Below are 17,853 nucleotides of genomic sequence, written 5' to 3' on the forward strand. Positions count from 1 at the left end.
TGATGACGTTCCCATACCAGTGTTTACACCACTGCCTGACCTTCCGTTGTCAGAGGTTGAAGAATTTCAGGGTTTAGGATGTAACACAGGTGATAGTGGAAGTGAATATGTAGTAAGCATTTCAACAATGATCTGATATGTGACTCTAGCATCCAGACTAAAATAAAAGAACTTTCTACAACAAAATCTTAAAATAACAGCTTATCGGACAACAGAGGGTGAACTCCTTTCTCTTGTATACTGCAATAACATCCCCGGACTTTTTCGAATGCGACTCGAATATCGACCAGGAGATTGTCAGCTGTTTATAGACAGCTCCATTAGAAGCTTGAAATGTGTCTTATTGCGCAATGGCAACCAGTGTGCATCTCTTCCAATTGCTCACTCGATAAAACTGTGCTCATGACCAACACAGAAGAAAATGGTACATCGTTTGGAAATTAGTGGTATCTGAATTATCTATGTTAATCTGTTAGTATATAGAATAAAGTGCTAGTATTATTACATGATTTGACTTTGCATGATCTAAAAATAATTTCGGTGCGATTTGTAAGTTAGCCCTGTGTAATCAATATATTTTTCACATATTTTATGTTTTTCAATGGGATACTAAATATATCAAAAACTAGAGCCAGTCAAGCAAAACCGATGACATATTCGGAATCAGCACCACAAATTTACCCTAAAATCAGTGTAATATAATTGACCAGAAAATTAATATTGACCATATGTTATTATTATTATTATTACTATTGCTATTATTATTCCATTATTTTTTATGTCTGTTTCCTTGCAATGTATATGGAATGCAAAAAATGAGAATCATAAACTAAAGTACCTTCGATGTTGAGGTTGAGGTTAGCATTAAGCTCCCCGAACTCGTTCTTGATGTTACACTTGTACACACCGCCGTCAGTAGGTTGTGGTTTCTGCAAAAATACAGCGACATCATTGGAGTAAAGAGCAATATACAGTCATCTCCAACTGGTGGGTGTGAGAGGCCGGGACCAAACTTACACAGAAGTAGAGAAAATAAAGAATTTGCCCGAGCAAATGATAGGCTATTGAAGTATATTGTTGTCTCCATTGTAGTAGGTTGATGGAATGGAGCTTTGAATTATTGAATATAGTTAACTAAACTGTATGGTTCATGACTTAGAGCATTTATATGAGGAATATATATAGTATAATACTTTTTTTATTTTTTCTGTATCTATTTTTTAAGTATTATCTGGAAAAAGAGTATAAGTTGTTTATGCGTGTTAATGTGGGTTAGAAATTATAGGTCTAGCCTATAGTATAGGTGACTAGAAGACAAGACACTGCTGTAAGATTAATTGTCTCAGTGGTACAGTGTTTTAGTTGGCTATGCTAGACCAATCGTCGAGCACATCAGTCGGGATAAACTCGAGAAAATGGAAATATCTCGACAGGCACTGTAGAAAGAAGCTTAAACACTTAACAACGCCGTGTTAACTGTCTAACTATTCGAGAATTTCTTTTTCCGAGCATATCCTGTGTTGTATTAGTGTTGCGTGAGTATACTGTTGCTGAAAAAATAGAAAAGAATTATGAAATCATAAGTTAGGTAAAAATAGAAGAAGCAGAGCTAGGCTAGTAAGGTAAGGATATACAGCACACGCCACCCTTGTGATCATCCAAGCAAAGAGAGGCAGAGCTGCAGTAGTAAGAGGCTGGGAGGCTGCTAGATTACCCGCAACTCCATGCGGATGCGGTACAAGTCCTCCTTCTCCCGGGTGACGGTCGCAGTTACTCTAGCTTCGTCGAGTTCTTTACCGTCCTTGGTCCAGCGGGAGGTGGGTTTTGGGTCAGCACGCACCAGAGCCTCCATCAGCACCCGCCCAGCCTTCTCCTCGAATTTGATAGTGGGCTTCTCCACGAACACTGGAGCCTGGCCCGTCGGCTCCGGGTCAGATTCGATGTTTAGGTTCACGTTGGCTGTGGCTTCGCCAAATTGGTTCATTGCCACGCACTTGTATTTGCCAGCGTCAGCACCACACGGATCCTGAGTCAGCAATACCGTCAGCCCAGGGAAAACGGCAGGCTCAGTAGCAGAGAGCCAGGGAGGACACAAATACACAGGGATAAAGACTGAGTCGGACTAACACTGAAAGACTAAGAGTGAGGGAAGAAGTTGGTGTAGCTTGAATGAGATTCTACCTTTTTTGTAACTGGGAAAGTATTGTACAACTTAACTAAAGCATCATATCGTTATGATCCTCTTGGTCACAAAAATTCGACCAAAAAGAGAGAGGTCAGGTTATTTTATCCTGAATAATGATGTACTGGAAAATGAGCCTTGTAACTAGTATCTCGTCTAATAGGCAATAATTACTCAGCTCATATGCGAGCTTATCATGCTTATCATGGGCATTGTACAAACAGAGCTTCAACAGAAGGAATTTTTGTGACATTTTATTTATCAAGAAGCAAGACAAATGTTTCCTGACATGGGTCTTAGTCATACAATTACCCATTAAATGAAGCTTTTGGTTACATGACCAAGGCTTACGCTGGCTTACTGGTGCACCAGTTAAAAATTAAAGATTGCGTCATGTGACAAGTGTCACAACATCTTGTAGGCCACCTGATACATAGCGGCATCTTCCCTACTGGAAGCAGTGAATTAAAATCATCCAGTTCTTTGTGTTAATATTTTTTATTGCACCGAACTGATACAACAATCAATCCAAATTTTTCTAAAATTTATTTGGCATAAAAAATTGCCTGTTTTAAAAATTTCACTGCTTTTCTAAGGTGAGGGTGACAGGAAAGAGGTGGAAGAGGAGGGGGGAAAGGAAAGGCGAATCTTCTAGTGACTCGCTTTTTTTGTCATGTCATTAAGAGTATCAGGAAGCGACATGAAGCCAGAAGATGACTGCATCTCTTACCAGTGTAACTTTCAAAACATCCCCATGATACATCACTTGAAGCTGATCTACTGGAGTATATTAAAACTTTCTGGACATCAATGGGCGTGAGTGAATACACGATTTGACAGTGATATATATATATATATATATATATATATATATATATATATATATATATATATATATATATATATATATATATATATATATATATATATATATATGCTTTTTTTTAAAATATGCAAAACAACCACTGTGAAAGAGTAGTGAAATTCCAAGCGCTTTCGTGCTTGGAATTATATATATATATATATATATATATATATATATATATATATATATATATATATATATATATATATTTATATATATATATATAGTATATATATATATATATTCTTTTTTTGCAACACGCTGGCCGTCTTCCACCGAGGAAGGGTAACCCAGAAAAGCAACACTGTCACTATCACACATAATCACTGTCTTTGCAGAGGCGCACAGATACGATAGTTTAGATGTCACTCCAATCTGATATCCAATTTTTCTTTATCTAAATGGTTTGATACCCTCATCATTTTACTCTTATCTATGTTCACTTTCAATTTTCTACATTTACACACCCACCCAAACTTGTTCTCTAACCTTTGCAACTTCTCTTCAGAATCCCCCAAAAGCACAGTATCATCAGCAAAAAGTAACTATGTCAACCCCCATTTTGTATGTGAATCCACATAATTTAATCCCACCCCTCTCCCCAACACCCTAACATTTACTTCTTTTACAACCCCATCTATAAATATGAATATATTTTACTTATATGATTCAATTCAAACACTTATCTACACATCCCCTACTCATTCTAAAGCCTCCCTGTTCATCTGCAATCCTTCTCTCCACTTTACATCTAAGTCTGTCAATAATAACCCTACCATACACTTTTCCAAGTATACGTTTATTTCCCAATAATTTTTACACTCTCTTTTGTTCCTCCCTCCCAGGCCCTATATACCTTCTTCTGTTTCATATATTTATTTAACAAAAGTATCAACTACTCCAAAACTATATCCCCACCTGCTTTTAACATTTTTTTCTTGAACCCATTTGTTCCAGCTGTTTCACACCCCAGTGTCTCACGCATCTCCCCACACTCACATCCGGCTCTTCTTCACCCTAAAATTTATACCTCCCTGGCCAAAGCATGATATAAAGTAGAGAATATAATGTAAGAGCAAGGGTAAACAATATTTGTATAAAGAATATGTTTAGTATGTAAATATATCACGGTGTATAGGTGTATTATATAGAAAAAAATAGTTTTGTAAAGTCATGAAGAAAAACATTACAAATACGTTTTGTACTAAGAATAAGCCATGAAATTACTTATTGGGATGCATTTTAAACTTTAGAATAAAAATTCTAGGTGCAGTCGAGAGTGTTCATCATCCCGATACTCTCCATGGGTTATAATTATAATTTTACAAAAGTTTTGCCAAACATTTATGATGAAAATGTTTAAGGGTTGCCCCTTGTTGCATATGAAATTGTCATGCTGTTAATTAGACAAGGGATTACTACAAAAAAAAAAAAAAACATATTTCCCTTGGATTTAACAGATACTCTCTAAGGGTTATATTATAACTTTGCAAAAGTTTTGCAAAAAAGAAAAAAATGTGATGAAAGCCCTGAAAATATTTAAAGGGTTGCCCCTCGTTGCATATGAAATCATCATGCATTTAATTAGACAAGGGATTACAAAAAATATATTTCCCTTGGATTTAAAGGTTGAAAAAATCTTATACGAAAATTTCTTAAAACATTTTTTATTTTCCTTTTCTAGTCAAAATACCTCAAGCACCTACAAAATCACACTACATGTAAAGCTACTTAAGGAATAATCGCCCTAAAGAAAAAGTTGATTTTTCACTAGAACCAGAAATTCTGTCCACTCAGGGCCAAACCTCTTGAGATTCGATAGATTTACCAATATTTTATATCCCTCACGACTCAAAAGGTATTAGAGTGCCCACTACTATTTTAACGTGATGACTCAGTCTAAATTAGATTGGCCACTGAAGGAACAGCCTATCCGGTCAGTTACAAACTGAATTTGCCATCCAGTAGCTAGTACTGCTAAATGTATAATAATAACTGAATAACAATGAGAAATGACTTCGTACCACCTTACCTTAACAATGCAAGAATACTCGAACATTTCGGCTGTGACTTTATGTTCTTTAATAACGAGACGCTTAGCAGCCTCAAGTTTGTTACCATCTTTGAACCACTCCACTGTTGGCTGAGGCTTGGCCTTGCACCGTACCTGTAAGAAACAGTTTCTATCGTGAATTTATATTTATCACCGCTGAAATCATTGATATATGTCAATTGAAAAAGAGCTATCACAGAAGTAAGAACATATATTTCACTGTATCCCCTATGCCAGGCAAGTACATCAATGTTCAAATATACTTTTAAAACAGCGATAGAATATACAAGTAGTGTTTAAACAAACTTATATTGATTAGCTTTAGCTCTCTGCTTTACTATGTCCTTTATACAATTAAGCGTCATACCATGATTCAAGAATAGATAAAGGTTCATATAAGAGTGAATGCTATTTTTTCTTCGTGATAACTGTGATCCCTCCAACACTCATGACATCGCCGATCTTCACGGAGTTCCAAGAGCAACTCACCTTCATGGTAATCATAGTGCCAGACTCGTTGGGGATGATGGAAGGCTTGTCGAGGAAGGTGGGAGCGAAGCCCTCTGGAATGGCTTTACCCTCTGAAATACATAACCAAAGTATTACTTTCAGCGAAATCTTGCATGAAGACACCTTTTATTATCCAACATTATTGTATTTTGTCCATTGCATATTTCAATTTTACAAATTCATAATATATTAGGATTTATAAATATAAATTGAATAAGAAACGTTCTATGCTAATCAGTAAAGTGAAATTCGTTTATGAATATTAACGTTTATCTTCGTATAAGAAAAATTGGGACAGCTTGTTTGTACTTTATCTAGAATAGTCTAAATGTTTGAGTTCATCATTATTGTTTAATATATAAATATATATATATATATATATATATATATATATATATATATATATATATATATATATATATATATATATATATATATATATATATATATATATATATATATATATATATATATATATATATATATATATATATATATATATATATATATATATATATATATAATATAAATACCACTTTTCTAGATTACTCATTGATGAAAGAGCTAGAGACATATTGGCCATATCAGAAAAAAACATACTCTCGAAGTTAAGGGCGATATTTGCATTAGAGTCGCCGAAGGGATTGAAGGCGTTGCACCGCCACTGTCCTCCGTCCGACGCTTCGGGTTTCATGATGGTCACCGACACGATGTACTGGTCCTTCCCGCATATCTTCTTGTATATGGATATTCGACCCTGTTCTTGAACCATCTGTCAAGTAACGCCACAAGCGTAATTAATACTAGGAGATGGAATAATTTGTTTTATACTTTTTGTAGAGATTAATAGTTGCAAAGTTTTAGATGATTTGGCTATAGAATGAAGACGTGAGATGAAGTTTGACCCAAAGAAGGGAAAGTAAAAATGATTTAGGGCAAATAATAGAACCCGACTGAAACTGTAATGATATTAATGATATTATAACAACTGGAGTAATTTGAGATTAAAGAGAAGTGAAAGAAATTAAGGAAAAAAATATAAGCTTATTTTAATACGCTAATCATGATACCGTATTTAGGGTCCCGTGTGCCGCTTAGTAAACTACAATGGATATAACAAACATCTTGCTAGTGTAGACTAGGGATACACACTAGTAATTTCGATGATGATCTGATATATAGAAATGAGTATTACTAATTCGATATGTGAGTGTTGTATAAGCTACATTAAACACAATAAAAATAATAAATATTCCCAGTAGAAAAATCAGATTAAAAAAACATTGCCCTCAATAGAAAAAAAATATTAAATATATATTGGGCGAGGAGAAAGAGAGATTTACAGGTACAACAGAATGAAGGTTACATTATTGATCAATATTTTTAAGTTAATAAAGGTCAAAAATGGGATGGATTATAGAACCTTTTAAACCTTATGAACCATTGAAATCTTACTCTGAAAAACTTACCGAATATGGCAAAGGGGATATCAACATGATGTTGAGGATATTTAACCAAGACAAAACTAGAAACAAATTCTCGTTAATGATATTCATAATCAGAGAGGATACAAAAGCAGTAATTTACCAAAAGATTTGTAGATGAATATATCTAACTGAATTTCAACCCATCAAAGCAAACAATTTAGGTAGACTGAAAATAGGGGTGATAGATGAATGAGAATAGATGGGTAAGACTAAAGCCTACCTAGCAAGAGCCAGTAGACCCACGGCAGTGCTCCAGACTTATAATATTCGTAAAATATTATGATTTGAGGCGAGCTTTGGCAACTTCAAGTGTTACCTTTTACATATTGAAATTAAGACAGACTGACGTTAGTTTATTGATACAGTTATTTTAATGAGGTAAAGGCCAAATTATTTTAGGTTACCTTCTGTGTTTGAGTTTAGGAAGCGTCCAAAATTATTTTTTAAATGAAACTAGTCATTTAGTAATCAAGAAATTGTACCAGGTGACACTCATGAACCAGGTGACACTCATGAACCAGGTGACACTCATGAACCAGGTGACACTCATGAACCAGGTGACACTCATGAACCAGGTGACACTCATGAACCAGGTGACACTCATGAACCAGGTGACACTCATGAACCAGGTGACACTCATGAACCAGGTGACACTCATGAACCAGGTGACACTCATGAACCAGGTGACACTCATGAACCAAGTGACACTCATGAACCAGGTGACACTCATGAACCAGGTGACACTCATGAACCAGGTGGCACTCATGAACCAGGTGACACTCATGAACCAGGTGACACTCATGAACCAGGTGACACTCATGAACCAGGTGACACTCATGAAACAGGTGACACTCATGAACCAGGTGACACTCATGAACCAGGCGACACTCATGAGCCAGGTGACACTCATGAGCCAGGTGACACTCATGAACCAGGTGACACTCATGAACCAGGTGACACTCATGAACCAGGTGACACTCATGAACCAGGTGACACTCATGAACCAGGTGACACTCATGAACCAGGTGACACTCATGAACCAGGTGACACTCATGAACCAGGTGACACTCATGAACCAGGTGACACTCATGAACCAGGTGACACTCATGAACCAGGTGACACTCATGAACCAGTTGACACTCATGAACCAGGTGACACTCATGAACCAGGTGACACTCATGAACCAGGTGACACTCATGAACCAGTTGACACTCATGAACCAGGTGACACTCATGAACCAGGTGACACTCATGAGCCAGGTGACACTCATGAACCAGGTGACACTCATGAACCAGGTGACACTCATGAACCAGGTGACACTCATGAACCAGGTGACACTCATGAACCAGGTGACACTCATGAACCAGGTGACACTCATGAACCAGGTGACACTCATGAACCAGGTGACACTCATGAACCAGGTGACACTCATGAACCAGGTGACACTCATGAACCAGGTGACACTCATGAACCAGGTGACACTCATGAACCAGGTGACACTCATGAACCAGGTGACACTCATGAACCAGGTGACACTCATGAACCAGGTGACACTCATGAACCAGGTGACACTCATGAACCAGGTGACACTCATGAACCAGGTGACACTCATGAACCAGGTAACACTCATGAAACAGGTGACACTCATGAACCAGGTGACACTCATGAACCAGGTGGCACTCATGAACCAGATGACACTCTATGAACCAGGTGACACTCATGAGTCAGGTGACACTCATGAACCAGGTGACACTCATGAACCAGGTGACACTCATGAACCACGTGACACTCATGAACCAGGTGACACTCATGAACCAGGTGACACTCATGAAACAGGTGACACTCATGAACCAGGTGACACTCATGAACCAGGTGGCACTCATGAACCAGATGACACTCTATGAACCAGGTGACACTCATGAGTCAGGTGACACTCATGAACCAGGTGACACTCATGAACCAGGTGACACTCATGAACTAGGTGACACTCATGAACCAGGTGACACTCATGAACCAGGTGACACTCATGAACCAGGTGACACTCATGAACCAGGTGACACTCATGAACCATGTGACACTCATGAACCAGGTGACACTCATGAACCAGGTGACACTCATGAACCAGGTGACACTCATGAACCAGGTGACACTCATGAACCAGGTGACACTCATGAACCAGGTGACACTCATGAACCAGGTGACACTCATGAACCAGGTGACACTCATGAACCAGGTGACACTCATGAACCAGGTGTCACTGATGAACTCTCACCTCATTTCCCTTGAACCAGGTGACCTCTGGTTCCGGGTTAGCTTCCAGCACGCACTCCATCACCAGCTTGTCGCCCTCTTGACGGATTTCCGGCTTCTTAGGGAACCTCGGAGCTTTGCCGTCGGGAATTCTAAATAAGCAAAATTAGTTTATGCTCGCCATAAATAAATGCACAGGACTGATATACAGAATATTTTTATATAGAATGGTCAAATAATGTGGAAATGACGCTTCAATAGGGGTAGGGAAAATTATTTCTCTTGACTGCTACTGAATATCCGCTCAGTACTGAATATAAAATGCAAAAATATTTTGCATTCTACATTAAATGAAGATGCGGATTTTATCAATGATTTTCAATATTGTACAAATATGGTCAAGTCAATATGATGTTTGGGACTTAAGAGCATACTAAGGTACCTGTGGTATAATAATTATGATCATAACAACATACTAAGGTATTTGTGGTATAGTAATTATGTTCATAACATACTAAGGTACCTGTGGTATAGTAACTATGTTCATAACAACATACTAAGGTACCTGTGGTATAGTAACTATGTACATAACAACATACTAAGGTACCTGTGGTATAGTAATTATGCTCATAACATACTAAGGTACCTGTGGTATAGTAATTATGCTCATAACCTACTAAGGTAGCTGTGGTATAGTAACTATGTACATAGCAGCATACTAAGGTACATGTGGTATAGTAACTATGTTCATAACAACATACTAAGGTACATGTGGTATAGTAACTATGTACATAGCAGCATACTAAGGTACATGTGGTATAGTAACTATGTTCATAGCAGCATACTAAGGTACATGTGGTATAGTAACTATGTTCATAGCAGCATACTAAGGTACATGTGGTATAATAACTATGTTCATAGCAGCATACTAAGGTACATGTGGTATAGTAACTATGTTCATAGCAGCATACTAAGGTACATGTGGTATAGTAACTATGTTCATAGCAGCATACTAAGGTACATGTGGTATAGTAACTATGTTCATAGCAGCATACTAAGGTACATGTGGTATAGTAACTATGTTCATAGCAGCATACTAAGGTACATGTGGTATAGTAACTATGTTCATAGCAGCATACTAAGGTACATGTGGTATAGTAACTATGTTCATAGCAGCATACTAAGGTACATGTGGTATAGTAACTATGTTCATAGCAGCATACTAAGGTACATGTGGTATAGTAACTATGTTCATAGCAGCATACTAAGGTACATGTGGTATAGTAACTATGTTCATAGCAGCATACTAAGATAGATGTGGTATAGTAACTATGTTCATAACAACATACTAAGGTACCTGTGGTATAATAACTGTGTTCATAATAACATACTAAGGTACCTGTGGTATAATAACTGTGTTCATAACAACATACTAAGGTACCTGTGGTATAATAATTATGCTCATAACAACATACTAAGGTACCTGTGGTATAATAATTATGCTCATAACAACATACTAAGGTACCTGTGGTATAATAATTATGCTCATAACAACATACTAAGGTACCTGTGGTACTGTAATTATGCCCACAACAAGGTTCCAAGACAACACTGGTACAGGATCTGATCATTCCACACAATATTGTCTAAACCACATGATAAACTCCTGACATTTTATTATTGAATTGTATTCTGTTAGCATAGATAACAGTAGAAATTATAGGTTACTCACTTTGGCTTGTCTGAAGCTGTTTTGCCTTCGAAATGCAGGTTAATGGTGGCGACACCTTCACCCAGTTTGTTTGTGGCGATGGCCTTGTACTCTCCTTCGTCAGCGTTGGACACCTTGCTAATCTCCAGCAACACGAAGAAATACACCTTGCCGTCAGGCTCTATCTTCATCTTGTGTCGTGCTCCTTCACGCAGCTTCTTTCCCTTAAATTCCCTGTAACCCAAGGAAATTATACCTTTAGTTAATTCCTCAAAACTGAAAAAACAAAAACAGGAGCTTTAGCAGTCGGTCGTGTTGTTAATCAATAAAAAAGGGATATTTGTGTCAGTGAAAAAAAATAGTCACTGCGAGGTATATCTGTGACAGAATCTTACTTTGGTTAGAAGTATTAATTAATAATAAGGTGCCGTATTAAAAAAATCAGAAGTCGCAGTACCGTGGGTTTCTGGTGAAAAGTGACGTATGTGTTTTGGAGGCCAAAAAATTATAGACGAGCCAGGGGCCGTAATCATTTGAAATGTTTGGTGAATGCATCAAAATAATTTTGACTTTACTGAGGAATATTATTTTCAATTTAAAATCTGTTTTTCTTAAATTGAGGTAAGTTATTAATATTATTTTCATGTCTGAGACAGAGAATGTCAAGGTCACTCCATGTCTGAGGCAAAATATACTATGATCATTCCATTTCTGACACAAGATATTCCATGGTCATTCTATGTCTAAGGTATGGTAGACCATGGTCATTCTATGTCTAAGGTATGGTAGACCATGGTCATTCTATGTCTAAGGTATGGTAGACCATGGTCATTCTATGTCTAAGGTATGGTAGACCATGGTCATTCTATGTCTAAGGTATGGTAGACGATGGTCATTCCATGTCTGGAGCAATGGTCATTTCATGTCAGTAAGAAGATATACCATAATCGTTCTAAATCTGAAAAAAGTAATATCAATATTATTCTTATCTAGGTCATTCCCTGTATGGAACAGGGTATACCGTGGTCATTCCATGTTCATTGAGAGGTATATCAGAATCATTTCTTGTCTGCAGGAAGGTAATCCACGGTCACTGCATGTCTGGGGTATGATATTCATTGGTTATTCCATGTCTGTAGCTGGGTGTAATATGGCTATTCCATATCTATTGAAAGATATGTTAATGTTTGTCCACATCTGATGAAGGTATGCTATTTCCACTCCATGTCTTGGCAAGATATACCGTGGTTGTAGGAAGGTATACGATGATCATTCCATATGTCAAGGTCATTCAATGTCCTGGATATGTAAAGGTTATTCCTTGTCTGAAGTAAGGTGTATCAACGTCATTCCAAGTTTAGAATAAGGTATATCAATGTCATTCCATGTCCAGAATAAAGTATTTCAGAATCATTCCATGTCTGGTGTAAGGTATATCATGGTCACTCCATGTCTAAAGTTCCGTATGTTAAGGTCATTCCATGTCTGGAGTAAGGTATACCAAGGTTATTCCATGTTTCGAGAAAAGTATGTCAAGGTCATCCCAGGTCTGGAGTAAGGTATATCAAGGTCATTCTATATCTGGAGTAAGGTACATCAAGATCATTCTATATCTGGAGTAAGGTACATCAAGGTTCTTCCATGTCTGGAGTAAGGTATATGAGTGTCACTGTGTCATTCACAGCTGCGAGCGTCACTGTATCATTCATAGTCGTGAGCGTGAGTCACAGTGTCATTCACAGCTATGAGCGTCACTGTGTCATCGTGTGACAACAACTGTCAGCTGGTGTTGTGCCAAGACGATGTTTACTAAGATCTGGGCTATCACACGTCGCCTTATGCTAAATATAAAAATAGATTGTTAAGTAAATGTTTTATTTACATTCAGTCTCTCTCCAAGAGTTTACAGTATCACATTCTCATTTAATGTGCAGTGGGGCATATTCTTCCACTTGTTTACTGTATAGTGGTGCTTGGTTATCCACGTGATGAACGTGTGGTGGTGACTGGTCATCCACGTGTTGACTAACGAAATCGTAATAACACGATTGCAAACAAACCACGAAACGGTTGGGGTTTGAACCCATGCTGTATGTATGGTGATGCTTAGTCATCCAGATGTTGAATATGTGGAGTTGCTTGGTCATCCCCATGTTGAGTGAGTAGGAAAACGTGATCATCCCAGCTATCCCCAACTCAGTCACCTGGCTGCCCTACCTGATGACATTGTTGTTATTACGCCCAGGAGGCTGGACGTGCAGAGGTATCTCAGCACCATCAACAACTTGGAGCCGACCATAAGATTCACACATGAAGAAGAGAAAGACAACCAGTTGCCATTCCTAGACGTGCTACTCTACACAGGCAATGATAGACTCTTATGCATAGTATAAAGAGAATCTAGTTCAAAGAACTACTGTACTTGTTTCATTATTACTCCCATCACGGTACTAGAACTAAAAGAGATGTCGTGTTAGGATTCTTTCTAAGGGCATATGGGATATGCAACCCACAATTCCTCGAAGAGGAATGTGATTTCATTACACAAGTTTTCAAACTACTGCACTCCCCTCTTCACTTCAACGCTGACTGCAGAGAACGTTCAGGACTCATTTTCAACAGGAACAAAGTCGGCACTACATAGGAACCACCAACCAAATCTATCGTTCTGCCTGTTAACAACGCAACTTCAAATGTATCCCTGACAGTTTAAAATAGCTACCCAACTCCTCGTCCACTGTCAGAGATTTAGTTAGGAACAGATAAATTGACAACACACCCACCAGTGCAGGTGTCTGTCATACCCTGTGGGCGACGTAATTAAGAATATGTGAGCGAGAGAGCAAGATCTCTTGAAATAAGAATATGTGAGTAAAAACATGCCTGTAACCATGATGACCAGAAAAATGCTTGTGCACATCGCAGAAGCAAGTACGGCCATCTCATGAAATTCGGAGATGACCTACGTCGTAGATAGTTTTTAGAGGCCGCCATCCCACAGAAATCCAGTTTCCATAGCATTTCGGAGTCTTAGCCAGCTGAGTCACGTCTGCACCAGAAGCACTTTAATGTTACTCCACTGCTGACCGGTTCTTCTCATACCCGACCCATCTCACCTTAGTTATACTCTAACTACTACTACTACCTGTAGTAGCAAACTGTGAAGTTTGACATTAGACTCCCGCCTATATGTACCCGTTTCCTAGATATCTCTGTATTAGGACTGAAGATATAATTTGTTGAGAAACATTTACTCAATAAATGTTTTGAAATGTGTATATGCCTTACTTATTATGAACATTTTAAACACTTATTGTAGAAACACATTTTAATTAAAGTCTGCAGTGATGTGTCCATAAAATACGATGCTTTATTAATCAATATATTTTTTTAGGTAATAATGTTATTCATATAATCATATTTTGTAAGAAAATAAAGTATAAGACTAGCAAGATATTATAGATCCACGATTTCCGAGACTCACTTTGGAATAATTCCATTTAAAAAGTTGTACCAGTAGAGTTTTAACTCTACTCTGGAACACTGTACTGACGTTACAACATTTAAATGTTAGATCTAGTCATTGTAACTTACCATACGATTGTGGGCTGCGGGCTGCCCACACAGCGGCAGCTGAAGATGACGCTTGAGCCGTCCTCACTCTGCTTGATGCAGGGTCGCTCAGTGAAGGTGGGTCGCACTCCTTCCTTGGACGGCAGGGGCGCCTCGTCGGCTGTGAGCATCATAAAGGAACCTGACGTCGCACACACAGGGAGGGAGGAGACCCAGTGTTAGACGGAGCACGAAGGAATTACACGGCGTGATGGTGCTGCATGAGATGATGGGGACCGAAAGATGATGCCCAGGATAGACAGGGAGGTAAAACACGAAAAGGGTAGGAAGAGTAAGAAAAAAAATGAGAAAAAGAACGGAGATAATTCTTATAAGAAGAGAACAGGGAGGAGACTTGTAGGATTGCACGAAAGCTACAAGAAAGCTATGTACAGGGAGGGCACAAAAATACTGGGGGAGTTTTAGGCGAATGAAGATACGGTGGGTGGGGAAGATGGTTGAAAGGCCTATAGTTTATTGACAGGAAAGCGAAGAAAAAGAATAAAGTAGTGAAGAGAAAATGAAATAGAAAAATAGAGAGTAAAAAAGGAACAAGAGTAAAATTAGGATAATAAAAGCAGTATAAAAAATAAAGGAAAAAAAAAGAGAATAAGGACAAGGAAAGTGATAATGAGGCGAATAATGAAGATGTTAAACCTGAGCTGCAACAGATGTTATGTATTAACCAGACGAGTATGACCCGGGCTGGATTTAGTATATACGTCAAAGAAAAAAATAAATAATACCAATAATATTAATAATAATAATAATAGTAATAATAATAATAATGTTACATCTAGTGGATTTGTGAAAGCAGATAAGGATAAGGCAACAGTTCACAGATGTGAGTCCTGCCCACAGGTGCACAGACTAAACACGCATTTGGCAAAATATTTCATATGCTAATTCCTCTTTCAATGCAGAAGACTCCCATTTTAACATATTTTGGTGGCAATTTAAATGAAACAATTGTAACCGAATGCTAGATGGGCATTATCTCGGTTTTAAAATATCAAATTTGTCTTTAAATCGTACATATTCCAATGGATATAAGTAACTAAAAAACTGAGAGTTTTAGGACCAATTATATAACTCCTTGGCCAAGTGCCATTCATGGGACGCCTAGTGCGCATTCCAGACTATATATACACGAGTATATAAGGCCTGATATTATGCCTCTGGTGGCGGTGCACTCAATCATATTTTTAGTTTAAAGAGAGTTTATTGGAAATATAGAATTAACGAATATTATTTTATGGGAAGATCAGGCCTACGAATTTAGAATACATTTTACTTCTTGACACTTTAATTAAAACTGATATGATTTGGTTGCAAAAAGAATTAAACTGTTTTTATTAGGTACAATGAATGAAAATGGGTATATGGTGAATATTCAGGTATCAACTTCACTGGTTATATATAAATTATTCAGAATTTTTTCCTTGTTTACATTCTTATATAAACAAGTGACGCAGGAAACAGGCAGCAGTGATCTATCGAATTTTGAATTTATTTAACGCTTCATAAAAATAAGTGAAAAAGAGATATTTAAATGTAGCAACATAAAAAATTCATTAATATCAAATTAAATTTAAAGAAACATAAGTGACAAAATAAAGAAAAAAGCGTAAACAAAAAATACCAAAAAGAAAAAAAAAATAACAATTGTACTAGAAGTATAAACAAGTATAAGTCTGGTGGTCAGCATATTTCCAGTATACTTGTCTGTCAGTTGTCAGTATTAATATGTTTGCTGATGCGGGTGCCACGATGGGAATGGTATACCATTTATTGTTATATTTTAGTACATCCATTTAAGGCGGTATTGTGTGCATTCTTTTAGCTAATATATTTAAGCAAGTATGTTAGGGAGGGAGGCGAGGAAACTAGAAGTCTTGACCAGTCAGACGATCAACATTTAATTAGTGGTGGTTAGGGTTATTGACTTGAGCAATTAGGCAGTTTATGATAAGGTATGTGACACTGGGAGGAGGACAGGGGTCACAACTGTTACACACACACACACACACACACACACACACACACACACACACACACACACACACACACAAGTCACTACTACACCCCCCGGCCAAACCTCTTCGAAGCGATCTATTTCATATTCAAGCCTAATCTAGGGTATTCAAACACGCTTACGGAAACATAACTGAAGCTCATGAATACATGCTTCATTTGTTCCCTAAAGTGGACACTCCATATATAAACTCGACCTTAACACATTCAGTCTACCAGAACACCCATAATAACACTCACTCGACGAGGACAAGACGAAATCACAAACATAAAACACAGTAATTTTAAACACAGGTAATTAATCCTCAATACAGGTAATCCTCAATACAGGTAATCCTCAATACAGGTAATCCTCAATACAGGTAATCCTCAATACAGGTAATCCTCAATACAGGTAATTCTGTACGCTAAGTAATCCTCTACACAGGTCATTCTCCACATTTTAAACTAAATTAATGATAATATATTTCCCCTATAATTTTTTAAGTGTAAATTATGATTAGACCATAAATTTACCATATAAGTACATTTTATAGTAATGCTACTTTTAAATTGTTTAAGTCAAAGTGTTTAAGTTTTAAGTCAAATTGTTTAAGTTTTAAAGTGTATCAGATTTAATCAAAATAATATCCATGTAATCCATTAGCTATTTTGATACCAAACCTGGAGAGAGAACGTGATAATTTGGAGTTCCATTAACCTAAGTGGTATTTTAGAATATATTAGAAATGCTCATAAATTGAATATTTGTGACCATAGGTGTTATCATCTGACAGGATTCGACCCCGGATAACAAGGCTCGGCTCCACAGTTACTGTGCGACAAAGATTTCGAACCCGTGCAGCGAGACATCAGGGCTCAGCTCCGAAGGTCCAGTTGAACACAGATCCCAGAGTTAAGGGGTACGTAAGTTCCCAGTCTTCTAATTACATGTTTATTTTTCCAGTATAATATATCTTGTCCATAATTACTATGGCATTTGCTTTGTCTGTTTCGTAAGGTGAAGTCCAGGATCTTTCCTTAATTCATGGTATAACTTAACAAATCTTTGAGGACCATTGTGCTGCAGAGGTCTGAACAAAGCTCCATATACTATGCCTTTGTAAATTGTGTTGCAGAGGTCCGAACTTTGCTCAGACCTCTGCAATA

At 37.5% G+C, this 17,853-nt stretch overlaps 1 protein-coding gene across 6 annotated transcripts in view; it reads right to left on the reverse strand.

Moving 5' to 3' along the window:
• The window catches only part of LOC138853437 (obscurin-like), a 122,123-nt gene that overhangs the window by 1,786 nt on the left and 102,484 nt on the right, over positions 1-17,853 (reverse strand). For 3 of the 6 annotated variants that reach the window (XM_070090072.1, XM_070090076.1, XM_070090075.1), the window contains exons 6-13: positions 14,653-14,812; positions 11,080-11,292; positions 9,370-9,499; positions 6,211-6,382; positions 5,590-5,681; positions 5,080-5,214; positions 1,715-2,026; positions 839-929 (exon numbers count right to left, since the gene is read on the reverse strand). In XM_070090072.1, coding sequence (XP_069946173.1) covers positions 839-929; positions 1,715-2,026; positions 5,080-5,214; positions 5,590-5,681; positions 6,211-6,382; positions 9,370-9,499; positions 11,080-11,292; positions 14,653-14,812 — 1,305 coding nt within the window. The remainder of the gene's footprint in view (positions 1-838; positions 930-1,714; positions 2,027-5,079; positions 5,215-5,589; positions 5,682-6,210; positions 6,383-9,369; positions 9,500-11,079; positions 11,293-14,652; positions 14,813-17,853) is intronic. The other 3 variants (XM_070090077.1, XM_070090078.1, XM_070090079.1) reach the window with 2 other exon arrangements.

The sequence above is a fragment of the Cherax quadricarinatus genome, chromosome 30 (genome assembly GCF_038502225.1).
Source record: "Cherax quadricarinatus isolate ZL_2023a chromosome 30, ASM3850222v1, whole genome shotgun sequence".
Lineage (NCBI taxonomy): Eukaryota > Metazoa > Arthropoda > Malacostraca > Decapoda > Parastacidae > Cherax > Cherax quadricarinatus.